Below are 12,532 nucleotides of genomic sequence, written 5' to 3'. Positions count from 1 at the left end.
GGTTTGTTTTTTATATGACAGAAAACATATTAAAAAATTATTTTAAGATTTGAGTTAGAATTCGAAGTGTATAAGTTTCTCTACGCATAGCACACATGTGCGTGTGCTTTACATTAATACAAAGAAAGTACACACATGTGCCCGTGCTTTTTACCAAACGGCACACACATGTGATGTGAGCAAATTTTTAATTTTTTATATGCACAGCACACGTGTGTGAGCTTAAAATGTTAGGATGTGCTGCACAGTGTGTGCAAATACGAACCCTGCTTGTATTGTATACAAAGGTACTGTAAACTGGTTTGAGATCGTTAATATAAAAATCATTTTATACATGCACTTGTGATCAGCTGATTAAGTCATCAACATTTTGATCGATTTTGGCTGTTTCTCTTTTGCTTATTTAATGTTTATTATTTTTCCATAAAAGCCAAGCTCATTATATAACAGACAAAATATAAATCCTCATTTCGAACTTTGTGCAAAAATTATAAAAAAGTCTCAGCTAGATTTTAAATTTTTTATTCAGATTTTTTAGAATTTTTTTTTGAGTATGCGGTTTGATAGCCCTTTAAATTTCAGGGCAATAATATGCAAGTTTAAAGGGGCTAAAAAATCGCATTTATTTTCAATATTTTTTTTTTTGTTCTTGTAGACATTTGGTTAGGGCTCGGTTGTCGATAATGCTAAATTACGTTCTGCTAAGAAGGAGCATTGCAATACTTCAGTCTTTTTTGAGTTCATTACATTTTCAATGAAGTCTTAAAAAAGTCGCCTATTTTTTCTGTCGTTTTATGCTGCACAGCTTTATTGAAGCTTTAGCACTACACACCATATTAAAAAAAAATGACAGCTAAAAATTTTTTCTTTCCACAACAAATTTACAACAAAAAAGCTACAATTAATGCTGTTGTAACATTTTCAATATCTTAATTCTCAGGTCAATGGTGCATGGTGTCAAGTTAGCACTACATACTAAATTTTGTTCGAAAAACGGTCAATTCAATTCTTTCCAGGGAAACGAAAGTTAAAATTTTATCCTTTATTTTTTTTAAGTCAAAAGCTACAATTAATGGCATAGTAACATACTGGATATCTCAATTCTACCGACTAGTGTAAAGTTAGCACTACATGCTATTTTTTCTTAAAAAACGAAAGTTGAAATTTTTTTCTTTCCACAACAAATTTACAAACAAAAAAGCTACAATTACTGCCGTTATAACATTTTCGATATTTCAATTCTATCGACTGGGTGTATGGTGTCAAGTTAGCACTACATAGCATTTTTTCTTTAAAAACGAAAGCTACAAATTTTTCCTTTCCACAACAAAAACGCTACAACTAATGCCGTTATAACATTTTCAATATCTCAATTCTATCGACTAGGTGTATGGTGTCAAGTTAGCACTACATACCAGTTTTTCTTAAAAAACGTAAGCTAGAAATTTTTTCTTTCCACAACAAATTTACAACAAAAAAGCTACAAGTAATTGCATAGTTAACTTTTCCAATTTTGAAAAGTGTAGTGCTAACTTGACAGACGTCAAAAACCGAAGTAATACCTACATGCATAGTTTCGACTCAAAACCGAAATAATGCATATGACAAAAACCGATTTTGCGCAGAACTTCCTCTTACTAAGTGGAATTCTCCTTTCTGTGTTGCCGGAAAAACGTGGCGGAAGTATTTTTGCGCAGAACTTCTTTCTGCGTAGGCGGCCTTCGGCCGCGCTTAGGGATTATAACGCTTACTAAGTAGTATTCTCCTTTCTGTTTCCGGAAAAGAGGGCGGAAGTATTTTTGCTCAGAACTTCATTCTGCGTAGACGGCCTTCGGCCGCGCTTAGGTATTATAACCCTTACTAAGTACAATTCTCTTTTCTGCGTTTCCGGAAAATGGGGCGGAAGTATTTTTGCGCAGAACTCCTTTCTGCGTTGGCGGGCTTCGGCCGCGCTTAGGGATTATAACTCTTACTAAGTAGAATTCTCCTTTCTGTGTTGCCGGAAAAGAGGGGCGGAAGCGAGCGAGCAAACTCCTACTCAGTGCCTTGCAGGCAGCGAGGCGCTCGCAGCTCGTAGCCAGTGTTGCCAGAGAAAGTCCCCTAAAAATCTTAATTTTTACCAAAAAAATCATTAAAATAAGATTTTAAAGCTAAAAAATCTTTTCGATCCCAAAAAATCTTCATTTAAAAATACCTAAAGAGCAACAAATTCGATATTGTCTTTACGGCAGTAAATAGCCCTTATTATGTTGGTTGAAAAAATTATCAATTTGGAGTTATAAAGTCCTTTTTATAACAACTTAAACTTAAAATGAATATTGCCTAGTATCATCACAAAATTTGTAGCACAGTTAGCATATGTTTATATACACTGGCGAAAATATAAATAGGGTCGCGACATTTTGCACGCTTTGACCGACTTCAAAAAAGGAGGAGCTTATCAATTCGTGCGAGTATTTTTATGTATATATGTTACTGCATAACTTTGGACTACTTGAACTGATTTCGATACCGATACGGTCATTGGATCATGAAGAAATTGATAAATTTTTATATGAAAATTGAAGTCGCTTGTGCTTTTTGTTTAAAAATTACTTGTTTTTTTTTTATGAAAGAATAGCTCGTTATCTATCAAAAACCATAAGTCCAAACTTCAATCTTTGTACAAAAGTTAAGAAAATTCGACAAAGTTCCATAACAATTTTGAGCTTTTTAATTCGATTTTTTATTGATATTTTTACATGGACGTTGTTTTATAAATGTCAACGCCCCTTTTCTCTCGTTATACATTTATCCATGTAGACCCATCAGTTGTCATTTAAACTAGAGGGGATTTTATTATTATTATTTTTTTTCAGAGGAGGAAGCATCGAAAGCCTTAACCCCAAACCAGTCAGTGTGAGACTTTAACCCACTAAACCTCCTACCGTCTACGTACCGATCCCCCCGGTACCACCGTCAAGTATTTCGTCGGGAGGCGGTTTGAGCGCTAAGCTCTACGTCCGTTACTGTTCACATGACACCACCCGCTGTTAAAGTCGATCTGGTGTTAAACCAACCCACCCATTTAGATTATCCTATTAGGAAGTTCGTATCTAAGTATAGTATAGACCGCATATAGCAATTTAATACCGCTTATTCGATTTTTTAGAGGCTCGCCCCCTTAAGGCCGTTACTTCTCAAGAAAACGGGCTTGTTGCGCCAAGACTGTAGCGGCTGCTAATTTAAGTTGCGTCGAAGGACTTTAATCATTTCGGCAGAGAAATGGCAGATATGTTCCATGCTTCCTCGCTCGTTAACATTATCGGTACCATATTTTCTGGTGTTATACAGGAGCCACGTTTGGTATTAAGTACGGATCTCATGGAGTCGAAGCGGAGGCATTTGAAAAATGCGTCCTCGGCGTCTTCAATGACCGTCGGTCCACAGTGCTCGCAATAAGGGGTTTGCGTATGTCCGAAGCGATAAAGGTATGCTTTAGAGCATCCGCGTCCACTGATGACTTGGGTCAGATAGTGATCGACTGTGCCGTGTTTCCTGCTGAGCCAAGTGCCAGTTTTTGGTATGAGGCGGTAAGTCCACCTACCCTTTGTTGTTCTGTCCCATCGTTCCTGCCACTGTGCTTCAGTTCAAATTTCTGCTGAATCTGGGCTGTTGAGGGAAGAGTTCTTTTACAATTTGCCCCAAAAGTGCTGGGCATGTTGGTTGGGTTGTTTTCTTCAATTTGTTAAGTACCAGTTTGAAGGCAAAACCCCAAGGGTTGCTGTCGACACCATCACATAGCTCTTTAAACATTCTTTGTTTGCTGCACCGGATAGCGTTCTTAAGTTGCCTTCTGCTGTCCTTGTATGCCCGCCTAAGCTGTATAGCATTTTCTGCTTGACGCGAGCGTTCGCATATGCGTCTAGCCCTATTGCACCGTGCGCGCAGCGCCGCAATGTGGTCATTCCACCAATACGCCGGCTTGCGTGTTTTGTGTCGACCTTGTCGTTCCATGGATATGTCGCATGCTGTAGTTATAGCTTTCATTAGCTCAGACGCTGCAGTCTCCATCGAAAGCGATACTTCTACATCGTTAAATGCTATTTCGAAGAGCTTTTCGTCAAAGCTTTTGGCTTTCCAACCTCGATTTCCACTAGGGAGTACCGTGTTTGCCCGTGCTCGGTCGATGGTAATACTGATAGCGCGATTATCGCTGTGTGTGTAGCACTCGCTGATGTGCCAGCTAACGTCTCTGCTTAGACCTCCACTAATGAACGAGAGGTCTATGATAGAACCAGCCCCGTTTCTGGAGGAGGTGTTTTCATTTCCGCTGTTGAGCAATACCAGGTTAAGTGAGGCCAGTGCATCAAGGAGCTCTCTTCCTTGTTTATTAAACGTTATTTTTTGAAAGACAATTCAATAAAAAGTGAGATGTTGTTTGTTTTTTATATGACAGAAAACATATTAAAAAATTATTTTAAGATTTGAGTTAGAATTCGAAGTGTATAAGTTTCTCTACGCATAGCACACACATGTGCGTGTGCTTTACATTAATAAAAAGAAAGTACACACATGTGCCCGTGCTTTTTACCAAACGGCACACACATGTGATGTGAGCAAATTTTTAATTTTTTATATGCACAGCACACGTGTGTGAGCTTAAAATGTTAGGATGTGCTGCACAGTGTGTGCAAATACGAACCCTGCTTGTATTGTATACAAAGGTACTGTAAACTGGTTTGAGATCGTTAATATAAAAATCATTTTATACATGCACTTGTGATCAGCTGATTAAGTCATCAACATTTTGATCGATTTTGGCTGTTTCTCTTTTGCTTATTTAATGTTTATTATTTTTCCATAAAAGCCAAGCTCATTATATAACAGACAAAATATAAATCCTCATTTCGAACTTTGTGCAAAAATTATAAAAAAGTCTCAGCTAGATTTTAAATTTTTTATTCAGATTTTTTAGAATTTTTTTTTGAGTATGCGGTTTGATAGCCCTTTAAATTTCAGGGCAATAATATGCAAGTTTAAAGGGGCTAAAAAATCGCATTTATTTTCAATATTTTTTTTTTTGTTCTTGTAGACATTTGGTTAGGGCTCGGTTGTCGATAATGCTAAATTACGTTCTGCTAAGAAGGAGCATTGCAATACTTCAGTCTTTTTTGAGTTCATTACATTTTCAATGAAGTCTTAAAAAAGTCGCCTATTTTTTCTGTCGTTTTATGCTGCACAGCTTTATTGAAGCTTTAGCACTACACACCATATTAAAAAAAAATGACAGCTAAAAATTTTTTCTTTCCACAACAAATTTACAACAAAAAAGCTACAATTAATGCTGTTGTAACATTTTCAATATCTTAATTCTCAGGTCAATGGTGCATGGTGTCAAGTTAGCACTACATACTAAATTTTGTTCGAAAAACGGTCAATTCAATTCTTTCCAGGGAAACGAAAGTTAAAATTTTATCCTTTATTTTTTTTAAGTCNTTATTTTAAGATTTGAGTTAGAATTCGAAGTGTATAAGTTTCTCTACGCATAGCACACATGTGCGTGTGCTTTACATTAATACAAAGAAAGTACACACATGTGCCCGTGCTTTTTACCAAACGGCACACACATGTGATGTGAGCAAATTTTTAATTTTTTATATGCACAGCACACGTGTGTGAGCTTAAAATGTTAGGATGTGCTGCACAGTGTGTGCAAATACGAACCCTGCTTGTATTGTATACAAAGGTACTGTAAACTGGTTTGAGATCGTTAATATAAAAATCATTTTATACATGCACTTGTGATCAGCTGATTAAGTCATCAACATTTTNATGGTGTCAAGTTAGCACTACATACCATTTTTTCTTAAAAAACGAAAGCTACAAATTTTTTCTTTCCACAACAAATTTACAACAAAAAAGCTACAATTAATGCTGTTGTAACATTTTCAATATCTTAATTCTCAGGTCAATGGTGCATGGTGTCAAGTTAGCACTACATACTAAATTTTGTTCGAAAAACGGTCAATTCAATTCTTTCCAGGGAAACGAAAGTTAAAATTTTATCCTTTATTTTTTTTAAGTCAAAAGCTACAATTAATGGCATAGTAACATACTGGATATCTCAATTCTACCGACTAGTGTAAAGTTAGCACTACATGCTATTTTTTCTTAAAAAACGAAAGTTGAAATTTTTTTCTTTCCACAACAAATTTACAAACAAAAAAGCTACAATTACTGCCGTTATAACATTTTCGATATTTCAATTCTATCGACTGGGTGTATGGTGTCAAGTTAGCACTACATAGCATTTTTTCTTTAAAAACGAAAGCTACAAATTTTTCCTTTCCACAACAAAAACGCTACAACTAATGCCGTTATAACATTTTCAATATCTCAATTCTATCGACTAGGTGTATGGTGTCAAGTTAGCACTACATACCAGTTTTTCTTAAAAAACGTAAGCTAGAAATTTTTTCTTTCCACAACAAATTTACAACAAAAAAGCTACAAGTAATTGCATAGTTAACTTTTCCAATTTTGAAAAGTGTAGTGCTAACTTGACAGACGTCAAAAACCGAAGTAATACCTACATGCATAGTTTCGACTCAAAACCGAAATAATGCATATGACAAAAACCGATTTTGCGCAGAACTTCCTCTTACTAAGTGGAATTCTCCTTTCTGTGTTGCCGGAAAAACGTGGCGGAAGTATTTTTGCGCAGAACTTCTTTCTGCGTAGGCGGCCTTCGGCCGCGCTTAGGGATTATAACGCTTACTAAGTAGTATTCTCCTTTCTGTTTCCGGAAAAGAGGGCGGAAGTATTTTTGCTCAGAACTTCATTCTGCGTAGACGGCCTTCGGCCGCGCTTAGGTATTATAACCCTTACTAAGTACAATTCTCTTTTCTGCGTTTCCGGAAAATGGGGCGGAAGTATTTTTGCGCAGAACTCCTTTCTGCGTTGGCGGGCTTCGGCCGCGCTTAGGTATTATAACCCTTACTAAGTAGAATTCTCCTTTCTGTGTTGCCGGAAAAAAGAGGCGGAAGGATTTTTGCGCAGAACTTCATTCTGCGTAGACGGCCTTCGGCCGCGCTTAGGTATTATAACCCTTACTAAGTACAATTCTCTTTTCTGCGTTTCCGGAAAATGGGGCGGAAGTATTTTTGCGCAGAACTCCTTTCTGCGTTGGCGGGCTTCGGCCGCGCTTAGGGATTATAACTCTTACTAAGTAGAATTCTCCTTTCTGTGTTGCCGGAAAAGAGGGGCGGAAGCGAGCGAGCAAACTCCTACTCAGTGCCTTGCAGGCAGCGAGGCGCTCGCAGCTCGTAGCCAGTGTTGCCAGAGAAAGTCCCCTAAAAATCTTAATTTTTACCAAAAAAATCATTAAAATAAGATTTTAAAGCTAAAAAATCTTTTCGATCCCAAAAAATCTTCATTTAAAAATACCTAAAGAGCAACAAATTCGATATTGTCTTTACGGCAGTAAATAGCCCTTATTATGTTGGTTGAAAAAATTATCAATTTGGAGTTATAAAGTCCTTTTTATAACAACTTAAACTTAAAATGAATATTGCCTAGTATCATCACAAAATTTGTAGCACAGTTAGCATATGTTTATATACACTGGCGAAAATATAAATAGGGTCGCGACATTTTGCACGCTTTGACCGACTTCAAAAAAGGAGGAGCTTATCAATTCGTGCGAGTATTTTTATGTATATATGTTACTGCATAACTTTGGACTACTTGAACTGATTTCGATACCGATACGGTCATTGGATCATGAAGAAATTGATAAATTTTTATATGAAAATTGAAGTCGCTTGTGCTTTTTGTTTAAAAATTACTTGTTTTTTTTTTATGAAAGAATAGCTCGTTATCTATCAAAAACCATAAGTCCAAACTTCAATCTTTGTACAAAAGTTAAGAAAATTCGACAAAGTTCCATAACAATTTTGAGCTTTTTAATTCGATTTTTTATTGATATTTTTACATGGACGTTGTTTTATAAATGTCAACGCCCCTTTTCTCTCGTTATACATTTATCCATGTAGACCCATCAGTTGTCATTTAAACTAGAGGGGATTTTATTATTATTATTTTTTTTCAGAGGAGGAAGCATCGAAAGCCTTAACCCCAAACCAGTCAGTGTGAGACTTTAACCCACTAAACCTCCTACCGTCTACGTACCGATCCCCCCGGTACCACCGTCAAGTATTTCGTCGGGAGGCGGTTTGAGCGCTAAGCTCTACGTCCGTTACTGTTCACATGACACCACCCGCTGTTAAAGTCGATCTGGTGTTAAACCAACCCACCCATTTAGATTATCCTATTAGGAAGTTCGTATCTAAGTATAGTATAGACCGCATATAGCAATTTAATACCGCTTATTCGATTTTTTAGAGGCTCGCCCCCTTAAGGCCGTTACTTCTCAAGAAAACGGGCTTGTTGCGCCAAGACTGTAGCGGCTGCTAATTTAAGTTGCGTCGAAGGACTTTAATCATTTCGGCAGAGAAATGGCAGATATAGTTCCATGCTTCCTCGCTCGTTAACATTATCGGTACCATATTTTCTGGTGTTATACAGGAGCCACGTTTGGTATTAAGTACGGATCTCATGGAGTCGAAGCGGAGGCATTTGAAAAATGCGTCCTCGGCGTCTTCAATGACCGTCGGTCCACAGTGCTCGCAATAAGGGGTTTGCGTATGTCCGAAGCGATAAAGGTATGCTTTAGAGCATCCGCGTCCACTGATGACTTGGGTAGATAGTGATCGACTGTGCCGTGTTTCCTGCTGAGCCAAGTGCCAGTTTTTGGTATGAGGCGGTAAGTCCACCTACCCTTTGTTGTTCTGTCCCATCGTTCCTGCCACTGTGCTTCAGTTCAAATTTCTGCTGAATCTGGGCTGTTGAGGGAAGAGTTCTTTTACAATTTGCCCCAAAAGTGCTGGGCATGTTGGTTGGGTTGTTTTCTTCAATTTGTTAAGTACCAGTTTGAAGGCAAAACCCCAAGGGTTGCTGTCGACACCATCACATAGCTCTTTAAACATTCTTTGTTTGCTGCACCGGATAGCGTTCTTAAGTTGCCTTCTGCTGTCCTTGTATGCCCGCCTAAGCTGTATAGCATTTTCTGCTTGACGCGAGCGTTCGCATATGCGTCTAGCCCTATTGCACCGTGCGCGCAGCGCCGCAATGTGGTCATTCCACCAATACGCCGGCTTGCGTGTTTTGTGTCGACCTTGTCGTTCCATGGATATGTCGCATGCTGTAGTTATAGCTTTCATTAGCTCAGACGCTGCAGTCTCCATCGAAAGCGATACTTCTACATCGTTAAATGCTATTTCGAAGAGCTTTTCGTCAAAGCTTTTGGCTTTCCAACCTCGATTTCCACTAGGGAGTACCGTGTTTGCCCGTGCTCGGTCGATGGTAATACTGATAGCGCGATTATCGCTGTGTGTGTAGCACTCGCTGATGTGCCAGCTAACGTCTCTGCTTAGACCTCCACTAATGAACGAGAGGTCTATGATAGAACCAGCCCCGTTTCTGGAGGAGGTGTTTTCATTTCCGCTGTTGAGCAATACCAGGTTAAGTGAGGCCAGTGCATCAAGGAGCTCTCTTCCTTTCGGGTTAGTTCTTTTGCACCCCCATTCAACTGCCCATGCATTAAAGTCTCCTGCAATGAGAGCCGCGTTTCTTAGCCTAGCGTCATTAACTAATTCGGTTATAATTGAAGTGAAGCTAACCAAGTCCGTACTAGGTGGAATGTAGCAGCTGTAAACGTAAAGGTTATTTATTCTGGCACATACAAAACCGGCCGTCGATAAGACTATCCCGAGATGTTTTGGTGTACTTCCGCAGCTCCACATGGCACACTTACCGGTTGTGTCTCTGACCCACGAGACCTCTTTTCTGTTTTTATATGGCTCACTTAATATTGCGACGTCTATGTCCAGCTCAGACACTGTTTGGCCAAGTAAGTCTTGAGCTGCTTCGCAGTGATTTAAATTGAGCTGCAACAACTTCATGGTGTTTTTGCTGGTACCGTGTATGCTTTTGCCTTCTGAAAAATAGGACATGTTCGGCTTCCTGTCGCGTGATTGGTGTTATTTTGCCCATTTTTGAGACAAAGTATGCATGAAGGTTGGTTCGAGCAGGACCTCGCCTTATGGTCTGGCTTGCCGCATCTAAAACAGAGATTAGTGCGATCCTCCTCGTTCCGACATTGCCTACCCACATGCCCGAAGTCATGGCACTTAAAGCATCTGGTTACGACTTCTTTTTGTCTTACGCGGCATATAACCCAGCCGATGCGGATTTTCGACTTGTCGAGAAGTGTTTGAGCGGTCAGTGCTGGGAGACTTAAAGTACACGTTTGCGTCCCCCCATAAGCAGCGCGCATTGAACGTATCGCAGATGGCATAGTTTCTTCGTTGGGAAGATTGCTTCTTAGCGCATCGAGTACTTCGTCTCTAGTAGTGACTTCATCGATATTTTTAATTTCTAGCAGGGTCTCTTGGGTAATCGACCGAACTTGTGTCTTTCCACTAAGAGTAGTTTCCACTGCTGGTTTAAGCTTCTGAGTCGCTGGGTCAGCTTGCTTTTTTAGCTCAAATAAAAGTTCTACTTTTGACGTCTTTCTTATGTGCTTTACACTTAGACTGAGTTGCTGCAGCTCGGGCTGCGACTTTATCTCCTTAAGTATCTCCGCGTATGCGAGATCACCCGTCTTTTTAAGGATCAGGGCATCGGATTTCCCTGGCTTGCTTCTGGCCTGCCTTTTGTCCATCTTCGTCTTCCATTCACCTGATTGGGTGGCGTTTGCACCTATAGGAAAGCTGTTGCTTGTTTGCTTATTTATTGCAGCTTGTTCTAAATTCTGCGGTTGGTCTTGGCTCTTCTTTTGTTGTGGTGTCTGACCAATTAGATCCTCAGGAGATGTTAGGCGGCTGCGTTTATTTGTTTGCCGCGGCGAATTGGGGTCCGCAGGCTCTTTACCATTAGTCTCTATAACATCGCTCTTACGATTTCTCTTCGCTTGCTTCTCTCTCTCTGTCTGTGTACTCTTGCAATCAAAAGTAGCAGATGGTCTCCGGCCGTGAAGCTCAGTGAGAGCACGCTTATGGTGCTCGTCAGTCGCCTTCACAAGGTCTCTCATTTGGTTGTTGATGTGCTTCTGGCCTTCCATCCTACTAATCACCTCTTTGATCTTAGCTCCCAGTAGAAATAGCGGATCTCCATAAGCTCCTCGTTCCGTCGTTTGCTCATATTCGCATTCTTTATGATGCTGTGTTTCGCGCGGTTCTTTGTTTGTCGCTTGCTCAATTGCTAGTGGATTGTCTCTCCCTGGTGAGCGGGCGATCCGCGAACTTCTCAAAAAGGGGCTAGGTACCTCATTTGCCTCCGCATATATACGCATGCATAATCGTCTGACTTCTGCTGCTATCTGGCACCTGCTGGCCGGTTAGTGTCGAACGGCTGCTCGCTCTCTTCCTCTCTGTTATATTTTCTCAAAGCATTTTCGCGCAGTTTTTGAAGTTTTGTTTTCTGTGGAATGTTGACAAGGTTTTTGTTTTAGCTATTTTACCTTTTAGTCACTCAGGTTGGCGCAAAGCTGTCGCTTCTTTGCGTAAAGCTGTCGCTTAGTAATACACCTGTGCAGTTTTCGGATTGTATTACGGTCACTTTCAAGCTTTATTTCACTATACACCAGAGCACTATAAAAACACGTCTTAACCTCAAGATTGCGTTGAAAATAAGAAAATGAAAAAAAAACAGCAGCACAATGCGAGCGTGGTTTTTATAATAAAATAAAAAGAATAATTACAATGAAATCGCCTTTGGTATATGGTTTATATTTTAAATACTTTTAATAAAAAAATGCGAACTACGTAAGTCAAAAAAATACCAAGCACTGATAATGATTTTTGATTTGAAATATTATTAGGTACATTGATATAAATATGGGAAGGAAAATACTCCGATTTATTGTTTTAATGTCATCAAAGTGGCAAGGCCGTTGATAATACTCACAATTTATGAAGCTCCAACAAATTTGATTATCCGTTTATTGAAACTACTTTCTTTTTTGTATCATGGTTTACTGTATACTGTGACGGCAGCGAGATATTTAAGTAAACAAGGAACAAAATAGATAATAAGGCATGAAGGGTTATATCGAGCCACATTTTTGCTTTTTCCATAGCTAAACGGCTGGTATTTTTGACTTATTCAGCGTTTTTACTGCATTTAAAATGCAACATTTAGCACTTTCGAACATATGTTTTCGTAGAGCGTTTATGCTATCGCATTTGGCAAATGTACATTTACGCGAGTTCGAAATCGTATGCTTTTGACAAACAGTTGTGTTCCAGTCGCTTATTCAGATTCGTATCTATTGCGATCAATTCTCGCGCACAAGATAATGTGCAAAAAACCCTACTGAAAAGGAAAAAATAAACTTTAAACCAAAAATTCAATACAAAAACTTGAATTGTTTTAACCATAACCGAATATATTAATTTGTGTATATATTCATTTGTCGGTGCTATCAATT

General features: G+C 39.0%; 1 protein-coding gene across 1 annotated transcript; it reads right to left on the bottom strand.

Annotated features, from left to right (window-relative positions):
* Positions 1–10,000: 10,000 nt before the first annotated feature.
* LOC108361778 (uncharacterized) lies at positions 10,001–11,395 on the bottom strand. Its single transcript, XM_017614529.1, has one exon. The coding sequence runs from the start codon at positions 11,393–11,395 to the stop codon at positions 10,001–10,003; it is 1,395 nt and encodes a 464-aa protein (XP_017470018.1).
* Positions 11,396–12,532: the final 1,137 nt, after the last annotated feature.

This window comes from Rhagoletis zephyria, unplaced genomic scaffold, assembly GCF_001687245.7.
Source record: "Rhagoletis zephyria isolate East Lansing unplaced genomic scaffold, Rhagoletis_zephyria_1.1 Rzeph_scaffold_00846, whole genome shotgun sequence".
Lineage (NCBI taxonomy): Eukaryota > Metazoa > Arthropoda > Insecta > Diptera > Tephritidae > Rhagoletis > Rhagoletis zephyria.
Note: the sequence above shows the minus strand (reverse complement) of the source record. Positions and strands in the feature narration are given on the sequence as shown.